Source organism: Maylandia zebra, linkage group LG7 (genome assembly GCF_041146795.1).
Source record: "Maylandia zebra isolate NMK-2024a linkage group LG7, Mzebra_GT3a, whole genome shotgun sequence".
NCBI classification, from domain to species: domain Eukaryota; kingdom Metazoa; phylum Chordata; class Actinopteri; order Cichliformes; family Cichlidae; genus Maylandia; species Maylandia zebra.
The window spans coordinates 59,491,068-59,509,029 of NC_135173.1; the positions used below are offsets into that span (position 1 = coordinate 59,491,068).

Below are 17,962 nucleotides of genomic sequence, written 5' to 3' on the forward strand. Positions count from 1 at the left end.
GCCAAGGAAGCAGAAGAACACCATATCAAAGATGATCTGGGTAAATTTGGTTATCCCAGCTGAGCATTTGTCAAAGTAGAGAAGACACCTAAAGAAAGCTCCAGGCGATCCAAGACAGAAGAAAAAGGAAAAAAACTGCCTGAGTGAAAACCATATCTGTGATCCTGTGTCTGTCAGCTGGGTGTATTTTTAAAAGGCTCGATCTCTGTGGTTTATAAGCCCCAAAACATGCTACACCAGAAATTAGTCCACCCCAGGGCAAGCCGGCTGTTTATGTAATAAGCAAACAATCATCTTTGAATTGAAGAGTGGACCTAAGAGTACATCTTTGAACATCTAACTATGCTTTGATTGCAGCCATTCATCAATTCTCTTTGTATAGCGCACATGGCCAGTGATTAATGGCAATGACAACTTTGCATATCAGTGATCTTGAATCTGATCTCATGACTTATTGCTATGTAGGGGTGCTGGTGTTGATCATTAGGGAGCTATGCGTTTTTATAGGGTTGTGGAATCTGCTGTCAAGTGAGACTGAACTCGTGTCCAGATGAACTGAATGAAACTCCTAGGATTAGCTGTGATAGGCTCCAGCCCACGTAACTATATGTCCAATAAGGAGAGATCCTTAAAAGAAGCTGAAAGTTTATTGATATACAGACAATGCTATTTGGCTATAAGCCTCTGATGGCCCATCACAGCAGAACACAATCGCAGCAGTGATCGGAATTAGGGAAGGATAATCAGAGTCTAGGCACCGGTGGGGAAGAAGATAAGATGGAGGCTTGGATGGCGCACTGAGTGACTTGTGTTTAGGCGGAGGTGGGTTGCGCCACAAGTGAGAATCAAAGATGAGCAGTATGATTTAAAGTATGCAGAGTGGAGGCTGATTGGCTTGAAGAACCAGGGCAGAAAGATGGCTGGGCTAGAGCGATAATGTCAGAATTGAGTTCTGCTGTGTAAATGGTCTGTATTTGTATAGTGCTTAACTAGTCCCTAAGGACCCCAAAGTGCTTTACACATTCAGTCATCCACCCATTCACACACTGGTGATGGCAAGCTACATTGTAGCCACATCCACCCTGGGGTGCACTGACAGAGGCAAGGCTGCCAGGCCCTCTGACCACCACCAGAAGGCAACGGGTGAAGTGTCTTGCCCAAGAACACAAAGACCAAGACTGTCCAAGCCGGCGCTCGAACTGGCAACCGTCCGATTACAAGGCAAACACCCAACTCTTGAGCCACGAGCCCTGTAGGTCTTTGATCCACTGCGTCCATAAGTGGTTTATCCTCTGCGTGGGCTGCCTTCAGATTGCCTGTTTGATGAAATACTATCCATCTCTACAGTGTATAGAAGTGGAAGTGATGTAAAGAACAGACTAGCAACCAAACACCCTAAAAAGCAGACAGATTAGTAAATACAAAACTTCCTTATTGCACTTAAGCATAAGCTTCATTTGGATAAATAGTTAAGAAAATCGATGGATTAATGATTATTTCTTCAAGGCTATATTCTACAGAGCCTGCAGTGTCAGAGAGAAAACCCCAACAATCTAATCCTCTTTGAGCGATTACTTGGCAACAGTGGGAAGGAAGAGCTCCCATTTAACAGGAAGAGCACTGAGATCAGGGAGGGGGATTAATTTTGGCATGAATCTTTGGGGGATGAAAGAGAGACCACAAAGGACAAACAAGGCAAACAGAAACTACCCAGTAGACAAAAAGTTAATGACATGGAATAAACCATCCTCAGGACTTTTAGAATCAGTATCATCATCCAGCCCTTGTGTATTCAGGCCAATAAAATTAGAGATAAGCCGAGATAATGATAAACAGTCTAAAAAATAAAGCTACAGATGAGGGTGGCAATAGAAAGTTGTGTGTGGCGTTTCTATCTCTTTAAGAACTGGATTGTGCTATTGAGCAGGGAAGGAGGGGGGTTGTGGCTGCATTGGAACAGTCCTCTCTAATGAGCAGATTTTCTGAGAGAGAGAGAGAGCGAGAGAGAGAGCTACAGAGATCCAGCCGTAGGAGGAGAAGAGATTGTAAGACCAAGGCAGCAGGCAGGCTGTGCGTCAGCCGGCACTCCATAGGGAAACATGGAGACGAGCAGGCGATGCTGAAGAGGACAGAGCGCACCTTAACAGGATCATATAGATGGATGGTATTTCATCAAACAGGCAATCTGAAGGCAGCCCACGCAGAGGATAAACCACTTATGGACGCAGTGGATTAAAGACCTACAGTCAGACTGAGAGAGAGAGGAAGACGGGGAATAGAAGAAGAGAAATTAATCAGTTCAGTTATTTATTTTCATTGTCTGTGTGTGCGCACTTTCTGTCAGAAGGAGTGTGTGTGCATATGTGTGTGTGCCTGCATATAGTGTATGCGTGCATAAGGCAGGAGACTGCATTGCTGCTCTCCGGCACCACAGGACAGACGAAACAGGCAGCCAAGCAGATTACATTCTGTGTTTTTCCCATTATTTCTGTCTCTCTCCCTCTCTCTATGCATGTGTGCGATCCCTGGCTGTGCAGCAAAGCGCAGTATATGTGTGTGTGTTAAAGCTGAGAATGAAGTCTGGTGTGAGCCACAGAGTCTCACTTTAAATATTTTTGTCTGATCGTCAACAACAGACTTGGAGAAAAAGAAAAATCTGAGGAGGAGAATCTTTTTTTTTCCTTTTTGTTTTTTTTTTTCTTCTTTTGTCAAATATCATGTCACCGCTCCAGCTGAAGCCTCTGTGCTGATCAGGGTGGCGTCTATGCTGGAGGCTCGGAGGTTTGAAGGGCTGCCACCGGGAAAACTTCTCGGCTCTACACCCCAGAGAGGTGGAGGCATCATCAGGTAGGAGGTGGCAGATTGAGTGGGCCTGAGCGGAAGGCAGGCAAGAGAGTAGGAGGAAGAGTTCTGCGTTTGTGTCGTAGACTGTGTAGGCAGGCCGATGGCAGGCCGGCGGAGCTGCCTCATGGATTAAACTTCTGCTGAGGGAGAATAATGGCAGCTCTGGCCCTACTCTCCTCCTCTCTCACCTGGAAAGGCCACAGAGAAGCTGGAAAGTGCTAGCCAAAGCTACAAAGAGCCTACGAAGAGGATGGAGTGAACAGCAACCTTCTACCTTTCCCCAACAGGCCGGGAGAGCCCTGACACAGCTGTGAGGGGCCACGCTTTTTTGTTTGTTTGTTTTTTTTTTAGTCCACCTCATTTCCAATTCTTCCACACCAAGCTAGTGGGAAACTGAAAGTGGCCTATCTTGATTTGTGTGGGAGTTCACTCCCTCCCACTCCCTCCTTCACCTCCTTACCCCTACCCTCACCAACCTCCAAACTCCGCTCCATGGATTGGTTCTAGCACCAACCTGTCCTTTTTCCTTCCTTCTTTTTTCTTTTCTTTTCTTTTTCTTTTTGTCGAGGCTTCAGGGGAATTGCCAAGACCTGTTTCATGCATGTCCACTGGCGGCAGGTTCAACTTTGACGATGGGGGGTCATACTGCGGAGGGTGGGAGGAGGGCAAGGCGCACGGTCACGGGATCTGCACTGGACCCAAAGGCCAGGGCGAGTACTGCGGCTCCTGGGCCCATGGGTTTGAACTGCTGGGTGTCTACACTTGGCCCAGCGGGAACACCTACCAGGGCACCTGGGCTCAGGGCAAGAGACACGGTGTGGGCGTTGAGAATAAAGGCCGCTGGGTGTACAAAGGCGAGTGGACGAATGGCTTTAAAGGACGCTATGGCGTGCGGGAGAGCACGGGGACAAGCGGGAAGTACGAAGGGACGTGGAACAACGGCCTGCAGGACGGATACGGAACAGAGACGTACTCGGATGGAGGTAAGAACTATAGGAGATACAGAAGGACAGATGCATTGTGGGTGTTTTGGGAGTTGGTTTGCGTGTGGCAGAAGGCACACCACTCAGTTCCTGTCAATGAGCGATATTTGACAACTGTCCTCTGTGAAAACAGCCTCTTACTGGTTGATGATTGACAGGCCGAGAGCAGATGCACAGTAGGAGGAACTTTTCTAAAGGTTTTCTAGGGTCATCCTTTCTTCTATCACGCCTTGTTAACACACACACATGCTCATGCTGAGGCAAGAGGTCGCGCCAGGACAGCTTTTGAAAATGTACTTGCTCTCATTTTCTGTCTCTGATTCCTCCTTTCTCTGTCTTTCTCCTCCTCTTCCTCGTGTCCTCCCAACCCTCAACTTTCAATTCAGCTGCTGAGGACACTCTGTGTATTTAGAGTCCTTCAATTCAGGCCACGCAGTCTTAAGGGATGAGTGAAAGGTTAGAGGGATGGAAGAGGACATCAGCTCCCAAGTAACAAGCCCCAAAAACATTGCTGAACAGAGGACAGACATTGCATTTGTGCACTTTTTCATAATTTCCTAGTTACCTAAAATTTGAACTAGTTTGTATAGGACAGAAGTTTTTAATCCATCTTGCACTTGACCTGGCTGCAGTATTTGCTTTTATAGGGAGGGATATTTTCTCTACTTGTATTAATGGGCTTGAATTGCTGGAGGAAAGTGCTATCAGAAAAGATAGATTGCTAATGCATGTTTTTCTGTTATACCAGATGCACCAAAACTACTCGTAAGTCTTATATTTTTGGTGTTTCTTTTCAGGAGATTAAGCAAGCTTTTAAAGGGTCTTATTTTCAGACGTTTGAAGGCTTAATTTTACCCCTGAAGCCAGAAAAAAGTCCCAAAAAAATACATGAAATCTTTCCCACTGTTCTTTTTTTTCCTGTTTCAGGACCACGGACAGTGAATAATGTTTATCCAGGAAAAGTAACAATCAGAAAGTAAATTAAAAGTTGGGAACCGGTTGGAGGTCAGTCTTGTGATTTCCAAATGGTGTGCAGTTACCACACAGCCTTGGTGGCAGCAGCGTTCCAGATTGAGAATTGCTGGTTAGCACAAAAATAAACCGACTGTTCATCAGTGTACACATTATTAGTATTCCAGTCCCGCTGGTGCTTTTCCCCCTCCACTTTAAGCCATTACAGTAATTTCCCCTGCTTATTAAAACTGGCCCTACGCATCTACAGTCATGTTAGTCAGTCACATGCTGCAATAAATACGAAAGTCAGCATCCTGATATCTTTATGACAAGGGAAATGTAACGTTTATATTGTTTATCATTCTTTATTAGCATGTTAACATGCTATAATTTACTGATTAGCAATAAACCCAGTGGCATATGGCTTATCTCCCCCCAGTTTGACCAGAATAACTATATTAAAATACTTTTTAATTGGAATTTTGATCCAAAGAATAAAAACTATCATAGTAAATCTGTGGAGCCCATAAATACATTCACAGTTTGATGCTATTCCATCCAATAGGTGTCAAAATATTTAATTTTATGATGAAATGATAATCATAAGAGCCACTAGCATGACTACAAACACAGCCAATATCAGCACACTATTTGTGCCAAACACCCAAAAGCATCCATCAGTCTGCTAGGGACACCAGATGAAATGTTGGTCGCTTAAATGCATGAAATATGTCTGTGTTTGAAAAAGCAAAACATGTAATTATACATTTGATTCTTCTTCTTTCATTTGTAAAGTCTTCCAAATCTGCATCACAATTGCCTAGAAAATGAAATCAGTTGCATGTTGAGTCTCTTAGGTTGTGACCTAGTTCAGTCGCTGTGGGTGTGACTGCACATGCATACACTGCACAGCCATGAAATCTGGTAGTATGTGTGTAAGTATGGAGCTGACAGTAGCATACGTGCCGCTAAAGCCTCGTTACATAACTCTACAACTACCAGGCCGCATTACACTGCTCTTCACGACACACAAACACACACAGTCCTGAGCAGCCCGATAAAATCCGCAGACCAGACTGGTTTTAGGGGTTGATTCGGTACAAAGGAGAATAATTCGGCTTGATAGATGACCAGACAGATGGACGGACTGACAGAGGGAGGCATAGATGATTCAACAGATGTACAGATTAATGGATGAATAGATCACTTATATGATGAACTGAAAACTGAGAGATGGCTCACTCGGTGGATAGATGATTATCGTGATTGTTATGAGAGATACTCTCTAATCAGGAGGCGAGTGAGATCATTAAAGAAAGAAAGAGAAAGACAAAAATGGGCCTTTCAGAGAGGGATATGTTGGAGCGTAACTGTATCATTTGAACCCACATACAGTAAATGCAGCAGAGATTGGCCTAGTTACGCGTGGTTATCTAGCTCCAACAGTACACAGTGTCCTTATTATAACAGCATGCATCTGTTCTTTTTATAGATCTGTGAGGTAATAAAACTAATATGTTTTAATAGAGGAAGTAACCATTGATGCTGGTGCAGAATTTAAGAAACAGAAAACAATAACCAGAAAAAGATAAATAGTTCAGTAACCAAAGAAGAAATGCGAACATGAATCTTGCCTTCCTGCGGCCGAATGTGTTCCTGACTTTACTTGTAATTATAAACCTGCATCAGCGCCTCCATAGTGTAGTGATGAACACATTTGCCTCACACACAAAAAAGATGCCCAGTTCAAAACTGGGAGGAAACAAAATCCCAGCCTCAGTGGGTAACACGCTAGTATGACTCCTAGGGTTCCTCCCAAGCCTGGATAAATGTGAACGTCAACTAAGAAGAAGCTGGTGGAGCCCAAAAGTTGTTTGCACCAAAAAACGATATTTTCTAGCTGTCCGGTCTGTGTGTAAAGAGAATGTGAGCTTTTCCTACTTGCGTTCTATCCTTTTCCTATTTTCTAATCTGTGCTAATGCAAACTTATATTGACATGTGTAAATTGCTTCTTCGAATGCAAATGCTGCATAAATAATGTGTAAAAATTACTTGTTTTATCATCACTTTGGAAGAAGACATGCAGCACAGTTCAGTCCGTTTTTTTCCATTATCCAAGTTGTACAATCACTTGGATAAGTGACTGTACAACAGGTATTTTCTCGGCAAATGAAAGATACAGTAGAGGCTATTCAGAGAACATGAAAGCTATCAGAAAATAAAGTGCAGCTCAATATACAGACAGTATTCACAGAAGCAGCAAAGTTAATCTGTTCATCAGGTTTTTCTACTTTCATTCGAGCGGCAGTCGAAGGCTACATCCTGAACTGACATCACAGTGTCCATGTCATGAATAGGGAGAGTAGTCAAAAAACTTTTATTTTGAAAGTAAATCTCCAAGGAAATTACTAGCAATCACGATATATATAATCTGCTATGTATCAAATAAGGTTTATCCTTACACTTAACACTTATCCTGAGAACCCGGTGGTTGACGAGGCGTCACTGCTTTCAGGGCTGAGTGAAAGGGGCCTGAATGACTTGACCCTACACTGTCACAATTATTGTGACATGTCTAAAATATCGGACAAGTTAACGTCACATAGTTAGTTGTCATGTGACTGCAAAACTTTAATAAAGTCTAAAAAAGAACATGAATCTTATACAGTGTCAGAAAACCTGGGACTTGTCAGTCCTTTTTGCCCCTCAGCCATAAAAGGGTTATTGGTGTCACGTGGACACCCAAGTTTGTGAAGAAGATATAGGAGTTTAAAATTAATAGCTGTTAATTTCCATGAAAAAAACACGAGCTTAAACTATGCCAGGTCTAACTGTTGTTGCTTATTAAGACAGCTTAAATGTGATTTTAAATGTTTAGCTTAAAGCTGAAATAATCATTTTCCTTCATTGGTTTTGTGATACGGTCCAGTGCAGAGCGCTTCACAGTAAAATCTGCCTTACAGACTCACAGCTCAGTCATCTCCAGAGCAATATGAGCCAGAAGCCACAGCATTCAAAGATGCTCTGCTGCCTACATACTTTTGAAACACGCTGTGCAATTTGAGTCAGCTACACTTCCCCTCCAACTCCACCTGATGCCAAATTTCTAGGAAACACTCCTCCTCCGTCTCTACCGCTGCTGTTTAGTTTTTCTCTTCGTTACTCTCCCACGTCTGCCAGCATCCCTCTCTCCTCTCCTCCCACCTCTCTCCTCCCTCCCTCAATTTGCTGCATTTCCACTGAGCCGCGCTGTACAGTAGGGTTTCCATAGCAATGCTCACTGACATGCAGCAGGTCACTGTGTCACGAGGGACTTGATGTTCCTCGCTGCTATTGGCCGCCCAGCCGGCTCTGCCGAGCCTGGATTGGCTGGTTTGGCCTTCCGGGCTAATGTTGTTTACTGAGAAGAAGAGCTAAGCTGACTGATTACCAACCACATAGAGAGAGAAGGAGAGAGGGAGTGGAGTAGAAAAATGAAAAGAGAGCAGTAGACGGATTCAGTAATCACTTTAGTGAGAGTTGAAGTCACAAAGAGAGATTACAGCTGTCACTGTGTACAACAATGCTAACTGCTAGAGATTACAGCAGTAGTGGTGAATATGCTATTGTCAGAGATGTACAAACTGACCTAAAAATTCCCCTTTCCAACTTATGTGAATATGAAATGTCAAAAAGACAAGAAAAAGCACGAGAGCATTCATATCATGGCAGATGCTCAATCACACGAGGTGTGCGGCCGCTCACAAGTATCTCTGAACCTCCCTCATGTCCTCCAGCTGTTGGTAAATATGCTAAATCTGATTTATAATTGTTCTAAATTAACACACCCTGCTAGCCTGCTAAAAGCCGCTATCACTGCTGTAATTATTCTCGCTCTGGCCGTGTTATGTAAGCATAATAAATCCGCATAATAAATAATAAATCCACTTATCTTGTTTTAAACTCACCCTGCAACGGTAGGTGGGCCAAATGAGATCAAAAACCTGTTTCCTTTGGCTCGCTGATTAGTGAGACATGCATTTTACAGGAAAAATAACAAGCATGTGTAAAAGAATATATTTGAGAGAATATATTTTCAGTGTGTGTGGGAGGAATCACTTCGGTCAGAAGTGCCACTCTGCTTTCTTTCACCCAGTCGGCCATGTAGTTAGCTCATGCCCTATAGCAACTCATGTAACCAGCATATAATGGACTTATTACACAGAATTATCTTAGACATGGCCAAGATAATGCTCGAGGTCTCAGACAACCCTAACAGGCTTACAACCGTGAGCACGGCTGAAGTCTTCTGAGCGTTGTCTCAGTCCCCGTCAGCTTCAGGATTGCTGTTTGCAGGAAAACCTTCACTTCTCACCTCTGTGTGGAAGAGAGGAAGGGAAAAGCAATTCACAAACAGTTTGAACTCTTATTTGTGACTATGACAAGTCACAAGTAGGAATTGCATATTCAGACAGCCCTTTCCTCTCATTTGACTCAACTTAGTTTCATGTATTCTGTCCTTCTACTGTCTATTTTTATGATTAGTTTATTTTTAAGATTTTTTTGCTTTGTAAAATCTCATCAAAAAGAGAAATATTGAAATTTCCCAAATTCTGAGGCTTATCCTGTTGATTATTTTAGCCTTGAAAGAAAGTAAATTCAAAGGAAGTGTCATGCAAGTCAGGTGAATCCAGTATTTTACCTGCAATTCTTAGACTGTCCATTCGGATGAAGAAACATTTGAAACCAGCAGATGTTATGCATTTTGGTTTAAAACATTATAAGCAACGATTAAAGCTGTTTACAGATAAATAAATATTTCAATCATGTTATTTTGATGTCATTATCAAGGTAGGTTTGCTGTTAGCAAAGTTGCTGATGTTGGTTTGCTAGTGGTAGTTTTTAATAGCATTAGTTAACTTGTTAACTGAATGCTATTGAATGTGATTGGCCATCTCCTTTCATTTCTGCCTTCAGCATTTCTAGCAGCTATAGATTGTTTTTGACATGCTCACCTTTATTTGTGTAAACTGTATTTCTGTAAAAGCAGGAAGTCCTCAAGATAAATTCCTGGGAGGTCTGCAATATGATAGAAGGTTATAAGTCAAATCAAAGCATGTTATTTTCAAAATAAAAGCCCTAAAGTTGTGAGATACCTTTCTTATTTATTTATTTTTCAGTTGTTCTTTTGCAGTGCACAGTATTGATATCCTTTGTTATTTTATTTCCTCTTTTTAGAGAGAACACCTAAAAAATCCAAACAAGGTCACTAGAGGGTTAGTGATGATGTATGCTTTGTCCCATGGGATTTTTAGAATGTTGAGTTTTGTTTCAAGATGTTGTGTGGCACCATTGTTGTTTCCTTTTATTTTTTACTTTCATATTCACACACTCTTTGATTAGTTCTGGGTACCAAAACTACTTGGTTAGATTAGAAAAAACATTATATAAGTCACAAAGTTCAATTGTCCATCTGGCAAAGCTGTTAAAAGGATTAATCCTGGCTCTACAATGGAACTAAAAAACATGTAGGTATCTCACCATTTTACAGCCTTTACTGTAATATTACTACATTTATGGCTGAGGCCAAATGTAAAGTTAGGTCCATAGGGTTTTTTCACAGGGAAACTTTGTTTGGTTTTGTTATTTTGTTGTAATTGTGGTCTTTTTTAATGTGGATTTTAAATAAAACAATCAAGTGAATGAATTACTGACTTTAATTTCTTTAATTTAATTTCAGCTCCTGGGCATAGTCCCTATTTCCAGAAGTTAAAAAAGTTAAAAAAGTAATTGGACAAACTAACACAATTAAAAATTATGTTATGCAAGTCTAGAAGTCACAGACGTCAGCAAATGCTGAATTTCTTCCATTGTGATGCCAGGCCTTTACTTGCTGCTTGTTCGTGGGTCTCTCCTTCCAGTTTTGTCTTCAGTAACTGTAAAGCGTGCTGTATTGGTTTGAGATTATGTGACTGTCTTGGCCATTGAGGAATATCCATCTTCTTTGTCTTGAGAAACTCTTGGGTTGCTGTAGCAGTATTCCTTGAGTCAGGAAGTCACCCTCAACCAACTGCTAAAAGCATTCAAATGTCTAATAGCAATATTAGACATTTGAATGCTTTTGCTAAAGGGCGACCCAAGTACTGCTAAACTGGATATGTTGACTGTGTTGGCAGTAACCTTATTACTAATAATCTGTATTAGTTATAGTTAGCTCCATACATCTTTGGGAAATATTAGCTTTTTTGTATTTTTAAATCCAACAAGATGTGATTATGATTAAGGGAATTAACTAAAGTATTACATTAACTAATCAGGAATTGTTTAGCAGAAACTAATGCCACTTTAAGTATAAAGATTGTTTTCAACGCTTGGATGAAAATATTTTGCTGTAGTGCCTGTTTGAAATTTAGAACTCATCAACAAATGCTGTGTTTCATCCCTTGAGATGCTCTACCAGGCATTTACTGCAGCCGGCTTCAGCGTCTGCTTGTTTGTCTGCATCCAGTTTTATCTCCAGTGTTGGCTTGAGAACAAGTGACTGTGAAAGATCTCATATCTTCGCCTTAGGAAACTCTCGGGTTGCTCTCGCGGTATACTTTGGGTCATTAATCATTTGCTCTGTGGAGCACTGTCTGATCAGTTTTGCAGTATTTGGCTGAATCTGAGCAGAGTATATAGCACAGTCACATCATCAATAAACACTGCTGACCCGCTTCCACTGGTAGCCATAGATGCCCATGCCATAACAATACTTACCCCCATATTTGACAGATAATATGATATGCACTGGATCGTGAGCTGTTGCTCTCCCTCTCCATATTTTTGTCTTTCTATTTTTTGAGTACAAGTTAATCTTGGTTGTGCAGCTATTTTAGATGTTTTCTGGTAATGTCTAATCTGGCCTTGCTGTTGAGTGTCACCAGTAATTTTCACCTTGTTGTAAACTCTCTATGTTTACATTCATGAAAGTGTGTACCTTGGAAAAGAGATGCCTGCCTCCTAAAACGTGTCCCTGACTTGGTTATCTGTTTTGAAGTTGTTTTTCTTAAATCATTCTGTGCTGTCATTCTGATAGTCTTATATCTAACTGTAGCTATTAAAGAAAGGGATCTCACCATGTTTAGTTAAGGTTTGCAACGCGTCATTTCCAGGAAGTATTTATATTTGTACTGATTAATGGTTTTCAATACCTGCCATCTTCTTGTATGGACCAGTTGACAGGGAAAACTTAGGAGGAAAAACGAAAGAGAACATGAAATTACTATATTCTCATCCATCTGTTGATAGGTATTGTACTGTAATGCCAGGTCACCTTAATAGTACTGGCTGACAAATCCAAATGTCCAAATCCTAAGTTGCTGCTAGCAAGGTAAAAATTGACAGCGTCTTCTTTGGACACGTTTTTGAGCTCCCTTTCGTGATGAATACTTTAAATTGTACAGCAGAAAGCTGTCGTCCATTCTTGCTCGGTGGTCACACAGTATCTCGGTTAGTACAGGATCTATTCTCTGTGAAGCCCAGTGGAGCTGAATGATGACTAATTCCTTTATTCTGTGCAAGATGATCCTGTTAAGCACTTTGCCTGGTATGGATAGGATTGTAATCCCACGGTAGTTTGCACAGTTGATGAGGTCACCGATTTGCTGTATTGACGTAAAAGGAAAAGCATCTTCCCCGTGTTGCTGCCAGGTCATGATCCCTTTCCAGATTCCTTGTTTGAGTTATTTATGATCTTTGCTGCTTATCCCCTTCAGTATTTCATCTTCCACTGGTTTTCAGGAATCTTTTACTTGTCTGGTAAGAGCGCCGTCATGCTGCTAGTTTATTTATGAATGCCAGGCCACTGTGCTTTTCTTTTTCATGCTCTTTCTCATTGAGCCATTGACATCATGCATTTTCTTCTTTACCATTTCTTTCTGAAAGTAAAGCGTGTTCTGTTGGTAAGAAAGATGCACATACGTATACGACATTGAAAACTTAGCACAGGATTGTGGAACTCCATTTGATTAAGGGTTGCACAAGAAAATGGGAAGTAATTTATACACATGCATTTATAAAAAAAAATATGTAGCCAATTTGATCCACATGAAGGTCTCAACGAATGAATAAATGCATCAAAAAAGCAAAGTGATCCTGAAGTCTTACAAAATCCCACCGACTGTTTCACAGCCCAGAACATCCAACTCAGTGACTGTGAAGCAAATCATGCAAGCCTGAAATGGGGAACAAAAGAACACCAGTTGACGAACATGGATGCAAACAATGAGAATGTTAAACAGACTAAATGTTTTATGGGGAACAAAGAAATCTGACTGACTGAGGTTAAGGACACATGACAGTATTTGTTTTTTGCCAAACCATTCATAGTTGGATAAACTATTATCACCAAAACACTGGTTACAAGATGACAGAAAATTGTAGGCATTTTTTCAATGTGCAGGTCATCAGAATGTCATCGCGTTATCGCGAGCCTTTTTTATGAAATTTCTGAGCAGATGAATAATCCTCAAATTGCAATCTGAAAGACTCAGACAGAAAAAAGGGGCCCAAGCAAAATCCCTTAAACGGATAATAGTCCCACACAGCGATTTAGGCAGGAAGAGGTTTAGCTTTGAACAGACTTTCCTTGCTTTCAGTGTTCAGTGATTTGACCAGTTTAGTGGGTTTGTCTGCATGCCTGCACAGCCTGACTTTACTGCCCTTTTTCTTGGCTTGTTGCCTGTTGGTTTTCTTGTCTACCTGTCTTTAGTTACCATCTGTCTTTCCTTCTGTTTGTGTAGTTGCTGTTTTTCTCCCCCAGCCGATGTGTCCGTGCACCGTCCTCAGGGCTCTCTCTCCCTTTGCCTCTCTTCAGTAGTTTTTCTCACTACAGACTGCTCCACTGTATAGCATAATAATAAGAAGAATAAGAATAATATAATCAAAAATTATTAAGGAGGATTGATGCATAAGATTTAATTCTCCCTGTTAAACTAAAACATTTTTTTTAGTGAAAAACGCCCATAAAAAACAAGTTTTCAGTAACTTGTTGTTTATCTTTTTTTTCCTAGGGTCATTACTATTATGTGCCTTCTATAAAGCCAAAACAACAACCCATCTGCAGGCTTTAGCTTATGTAACGGGAGAAGTTTTATGGTTGCAGTGAGGATTAATGGTGCTGACTAAATCATGAAACTCTAAATATCTGTCTTGGAAGTCTGCCCCGCACTGTTGTTGATGCGTTACTAACTGCGTAGATAGAGTTTGCCCGAGAAGCACTTGCGATGGTGTAGTGTTATATGAACAGCAACTGCCTGGGCTGGAAGCATCATGATCCTCCTTCATGATATATAAGCTATAAGGGGTTGAACCGTTACAGTACTGACCCATGTAAGTTTCATTAAAGCTTATACGTATGCATTATTAGGGGAATAGCCAGCACAGGGGGCTGTTAGCCACTGTCTGCTAGACTTCAGCTAGTTTGAATAAAACTTCAGTCACACAGATCTAGAGACATGTTGGAGACCACTTGGCAAACTCCATGGTTGTCTGTAGTTTCGAAGATGCCAATGTGTCTGAAAACACTCTCCAGTTCATTATTCAAGTTGTAGTGAAACTTGAAAAAGTGCATCGCGAGTGGAGAAAGATCACCTTCAATGTAAAACATCCTGATTTTATCATGTTTACTTTATTTCACCTGTTCTGTTCAGGTATAGCAACTCAGGATTGTAGCTCTCACAAACTCTCTCAGTTTGTCTCTGAAAGATTTAAATCCATACTCAATATCTTAGAAAACAATCCACCTCGTCAAATAGCCGTTTCCAGCCTCTCCCACACTGTAGCCAAACTGAGGGAAAGCTCGTTGCTGTGCACAGAGGATTCTTTACCTAACTTGGAGGACCACTGCTGAGCAGGACCTCAAATCTTGTATGGTCAGACATATTGAGTTATCTTGTGAAGATGTTTGATGAGAGGGTTTCAAGTGCTATGGAAGGCCTAAATATATTGAAAAAACTTTTCATGTATGACATATCGGGTCTATTACCAGATTCAGACTTGTCATTTTCTTTTCTTAAGTGGTAAAAATGTGGTGCACGCTGTCATGTCCTGTAGCTTGACAGCTTCATGTGATCCTTAACCTACTGACTAGTGCAGTCTAAGGGATCTGCTGGAGGGGAGAGGTTTGCACTCATGCGTCCCCCTTCTGTTTGGCTTGCTACAGCCTCATAGATGTTGACTTCAGCGAGGGCTGCCTCTGCATCACATTGCTGATGAAGCGCTTCTAACGTGTTTCTTCCTTGCTTAGCTCTCATTTCCATTCATTCCTTCTGAGTGAATTCTGCTCTTGTTTTTGCAGTTTCTGCCTTTATGCAACCACTGACTGCAGCCAGCTTGCTGATGGCTTACTGGAAGTCTTCGATGATTTAGAAATGCGTATCCATATAGATGTAGTTTATCTGTAGCGTATCTGTCCACCTGAGATTTATTACTGTAGACGCAATTTCCCTTTTTATTGTTCTGCCATTACTGACCTAAGCAGATTGAGAGGTTTTCAAAAAGCCACAGGTGTAATGTCTTTTTTTAAGACGTTCCCTTCAGCATGCTAAACAGAAACAACGTGTTAATTTCTTTCAGAAATTAACAATAATATTTTTAAAATGGGTGTATAACCAGCATCAAACACACATACAGTAAATTATGTAAAAGAAAGCCTGCTAAATAATTGCTGCCAAGCTATGCATTAGACATGAAGAGTGTTATATAACTTCACAAAACAAGTGTAGATGAGCAGTTTTCACAAGCACAGTATAGCTGCACATCTGAAACACTCACAGAAAACACAGCAGATAGAACATAATAAAACTTACAGCTGCATAGCCATATACAGGGTGTTTGTTCATATAAAACACCTTCAATAATAAATCCAAAACATACTAAAGCCCCCAAAATGATGACTGAAATTATTTTAACAACTTTGCAAGCAACAGAGAGGCTAAACGACAAAGACTTCAAGCTCTTCAACTTTCCACTGTGAGAGCACATGTGAGTTGCTGCCTGTTTCTCGCTTTGCTAAGTCCAGATTTACTCCTGCAACACATAAAATATGAAGACAGAAAACAACGTCCCCACCGGCTGGTGAGATTTAATCTCTGCTACCACAGCTTACATTCTGCACGTTTTGCTGTTTTACCCTGCAAAATAGTTTGCAAGTGTTCGCCGACAAGTCAGCATCTTCCAAACTGCTGGTCACCACGGCAACCTACTAGATCCCAAAGCAATCGGTTTTTGGTGCAGTCGTAAAGCTCTTTGTGACCAGTTTCACTCCAACGACCACAAGCAACAACCAGCCATTTGTACCGAGTGTCTGCAACATAAAGGAGAAAAAGTGTTTGATAAACTCGGCCTTGTCTTGTCTTATGTTTTTCTCCCTCCCCATCTCTCTCATATGCACAAGGGCAAGTGCTGACATGGTAAAACAACACATTTATAATTCATATAATAACCAGTTTGAGCTCCTTCCAGCTTGTCTTGCTCCATGTTTTGTTCTTTGCAAGTGCTGTGCATCACAAATCAATACTTTGAGTTGTAAAGTAGTCTGCTATGCAATAATGTGGACACACAAGAACCACAGACTAAGAATCACAGACACCTAGCCGTGTAATCACATTTTTTTTGTGTGTGTGTACAGTCCAGTAATACTTTAAAGATTTCTGTTTGCTGTGAATGAAATACAGACCCTATAATGCAGAGGGTTTTTAACCTAGAAACAGAGGACAGACACGCGCATTTGTTAAAGAGACAATTATGAATTCAGCCTGGGGGTTGGCGCGTGATCAGATCGCTGTGACTCTGTGATGTTTCCGCAGCTTTGATCTCACCGTGTTAACTCTTTCCGCGCAGCTGCCTTGTCCTTGCTGCAGTAGTTGCAATGAGAGTCCACTTTGCTTGTGCCTCCCGTTGGCTTCCAGGCAGAATCAGTGAAATTTTGTCGGCGTGGGAGCTGTGGAGCAGATTCTCCTTGCGACTATACTCCTGAGGTTGAGGCGTTGACATCCCAACAGTGTTTGTTTTGTCAGTGCAGCCACGGCAGGATAATCCAATCCAGTGTATCTTCTGTCAGAAAACTCCTGTACAGTTACCCCACTGCACTTGCTTTCAGTTAAGACTCTGTAAGGTGTGATATTGCAGTAAATCACTGCCAGCTGCCTTACGCTGTATTTTTCAGCACCATGGAGAGCGACAGGCAGACTGAGAGTGGTATACGCTTCCAAGAAGTCATGAAAAAGCTCAAACCCACATACTGCTTCACATATATTTATTCATTTACACACTCACTTGCCATTTTCTTTGGTGCACCCAGCTGCAGTTAACACAGCCTTCAATAACTCCTACATGCTTGAAGGTTTCAATGTTTCAGTGTGTTAGTGCTATAGAGAGGTGCTGATTCAATGTAGCAGGCATTTTTAAAGCTGCTGATATCTTGTATTGTGCTATACTGCTTTTTTCAGTATTTACAGAAATATTAGTGTATTTAAGTCTATGAATCACAGAGTTAAGTAATAACCTAGATGTAATTTAGCTAATAATAATCCAGTAGTTTAGAAATGTGGGATAAATACAGGTTCATAAATGTGTAGGGCATACAGGACAATGTAAAACATTTACACGTTCTTCTGGGTTCCTGTGCTCATCGTACACACTGAGCTTAGCAGGACGGTGCCGAAGCGGTTACTTCTTGGTTCAATTATTATGTCACAGTTTAGCTTGTTGTTAGCTATTTTAAATATTTATCTGTTATAATAACTGGACTGTAAACAGCAGCGCTGTAAACAATGATCTGCACACAGAGACACTAGTACACTAGTAGCTCAGAAACAAGCTGTCCAGCACAGTGAATGGGCCCTCAGAGTGTACTACATACTACCTATAGTACACTGTATATAGCATAAGAAATCCTCCTATTTGGAGGTTTTACTGTAACAGCAAATGAAACAACACTTGTCCCATTTTTCGCATTTTACTCATACCGTTAATTTAAAGGGATAGTTCATTATTTTGGGAAGTGTACTCATTTATTGTCATATTTGTATGGTTGATGCAAAACTACAGTCAACTTTGCCAGACTATTAAAAAATTCAGTAGTTCAAAAGCTGACAATTGAAGTACGAAACATTAAATTGTTGCCTTCTATCTGAAGGGTTATTAGCAAAAGGCTTGG

At 41.2% G+C, this 17,962-nt stretch overlaps 1 protein-coding gene across 1 annotated transcript in view; it reads left to right on the forward strand.

Moving 5' to 3' along the window:
• The first annotated feature begins 2,002 nt into the window (after positions 1-2,002).
• The window catches only part of jph3b (junctophilin 3b), a 55,748-nt gene continuing 39,788 nt past the window's right edge, over positions 2,003-17,962 (forward strand). Inside the window, exon 1 of the mRNA XM_004564613.5 lies at positions 2,003-3,827. Within this exon, the coding sequence (XP_004564670.1) occupies positions 3,446-3,827 (382 nt within the window). The 5' untranslated portion in view covers positions 2,003-3,445. The remainder of the gene's footprint in view (positions 3,828-17,962) is intronic.